General features: G+C 57.9%; 1 protein-coding gene across 1 annotated transcript in view; it reads right to left on the bottom strand.

Annotated features, from left to right (window-relative positions):
• LOC103923705 (isocitrate dehydrogenase [NAD] subunit beta, mitochondrial-like) overlaps positions 1-1,770 on the bottom strand; it is a gene marked incomplete at its 5' end in the record, with an annotated part of 16,564 nt that overhangs the window by 3,021 nt on the left and 11,773 nt on the right. The window contains 3 exons of the mRNA XM_009332113.1: positions 484-616; positions 1,132-1,192; positions 1,603-1,723. Of these exons, the coding sequence (XP_009330388.1) occupies positions 484-616; positions 1,132-1,192; positions 1,603-1,723 (315 nt within the window). The remainder of the gene's footprint in view (positions 1-483; positions 617-1,131; positions 1,193-1,602; positions 1,724-1,770) is intronic.

The following is a 1,770-nucleotide window of genomic DNA, read 5'->3' as shown; positions in this document are numbered from 1 at the left end:
CAGGTGGCTGTAGAGAGCGATGAGGTCTCCCCTCAGCCTCCTCTTCTCCAGGCTAAACAAGCCCAGTTCCCCCAGCCGCTCCTCATCAGACTTGTGCTCCAGACCCCTCACCAGCCTCGTTGCCCTTCTCTGGACACGCTCCAACATCTCAACGTCCTTCTTGGAGTGAGGGGCCCAAAACTGAACACAGTATTCGAGGTGCGGCCTCACCAGGGCCGAGTACAGGGGCACGATCACTTCCCTGCTCCTGCTGGCCATGCTAGTTCTGATACAGAGATTCTTCGAGACAGAGATGAGGTGTCTTTGCCTGACGCTGGATCACCCCCCATCAAGAGGTTCCTTAATATCCATGTCCCTTTTTTTCTGGCATTATCCCTCCTGCAGCCCATCACTGTCCTCGTTGGGTCTGCGTGTATTCACACCCCTAAATACTCTCCTGATTGTCACTCAGAGCACCCGCGCGCTGGCGGGCGGCTCCCGTACCTCGTGTTCCAGAGAGCTGTACTCCCCCTCCGTCTGCTCACGAATGATCACGAGGTCCAGGTTGTTGTGGCGTGTTTTGTAGCCTGGTAAGCTCTTCACATGGACAACATTTGCAAACAAGTCTAATTTGCGCCTGCGGGAGAAGCAGCAGCAGAGTCAGCATTTCATCATAAGCTATTTCTGGGGCAGTGACTGTTCCCTACAAGTACTGGGGGTAACAGTTGGTGATGGTGCAAACAGCTCCCCACCCCCTAAGATGCCCTCCCATTGCTATCTCTCTCTCTGTCTATCCATCTACCCTTCCCCTCACAGGTCACGAGCCAGCCACACCTCGTCACAGCACGGCTGCGACGACCCTCTGTCGAGGCAGGCCACCACTGTCCGTCTTCCAGCCACCCACACCCCCCTCCCCAGGGCCCCCGAGGAAGCAGCAGCAGGATCACACTCGACAGAGGCAGCTCCTGGCCACAGACAGTCCCTCAGGGTCTTTCGCTTCCCGGTAACATATTAATTTCCCACCTGCCCTGGACTCGCTTCCTTCAGCCCCCGGTTCAGCGGCAGAACACCGCGACCAAGCGCGATACGGTTTTCCCAGCGACTGACATGTCGGCGCCCAGCGCTGGCAGCCGAGCAGGGGAGCGGGCTTACCTCAGCCTCATGTCGTAAGAAGCCAGCTCTCCCTTGTACTCCATGGGGGTGTGGATCTTGCCTGCGGGACAACATCGAGCAGGAGTAAGAACACAGAGCACGGAGCGCGCCGACAGCCGCTAAGGACGTCGCCGGAACCCAGGGGACAGGGCAGCAAGGGTTGGGACGGGGGGTGCTTCGAGAGAACCTCAGCCGAGCATGCAGACCGATCTCTCGCTCTACGGGACGCTGAGGGGGCCCTTTGCTTCTCTGGGCCGCACTAGGAGATCTCGTTTCAAAAGCAGAAGCCGGGTATAACCCCCCCTTTGGTAAGTTCCATAAGTACTTCAGTTAATTTGCTGCTCAGCTTAAAGACAGCATGCTTCCTTCCCCAGGCCCTGACCACAGAAATTCCTGCCTGATGGCGTTTGAGATAAGGCAACATTTCCCGCAGGCAGAGCAGAGACAGGCACAGCTAGCGCGGGTCCTCACCTATAAGGGCCACTTTACTTTCCTTCATAGAGTCAACCACCTGATCCAGTTTTTCTTCCGACGCCGTGTTCTGCACCTCACTCAGGTGATGCTCGTCGAAGACCACGGGCACGCTGGCAGCCTGCGCGAGAGACGCAGAGAAAGAGCCGCCGCCGCCCCGTCAGGCCA

Source organism: Pygoscelis adeliae, unplaced genomic scaffold (assembly GCF_000699105.1).
Source record: "Pygoscelis adeliae isolate BGI_AS28 unplaced genomic scaffold, ASM69910v1 Scaffold679, whole genome shotgun sequence".
NCBI classification, from domain to species: domain Eukaryota; kingdom Metazoa; phylum Chordata; class Aves; order Sphenisciformes; family Spheniscidae; genus Pygoscelis; species Pygoscelis adeliae.
Note: the sequence above shows the minus strand (reverse complement) of the source record. Positions and strands in the feature narration are given on the sequence as shown.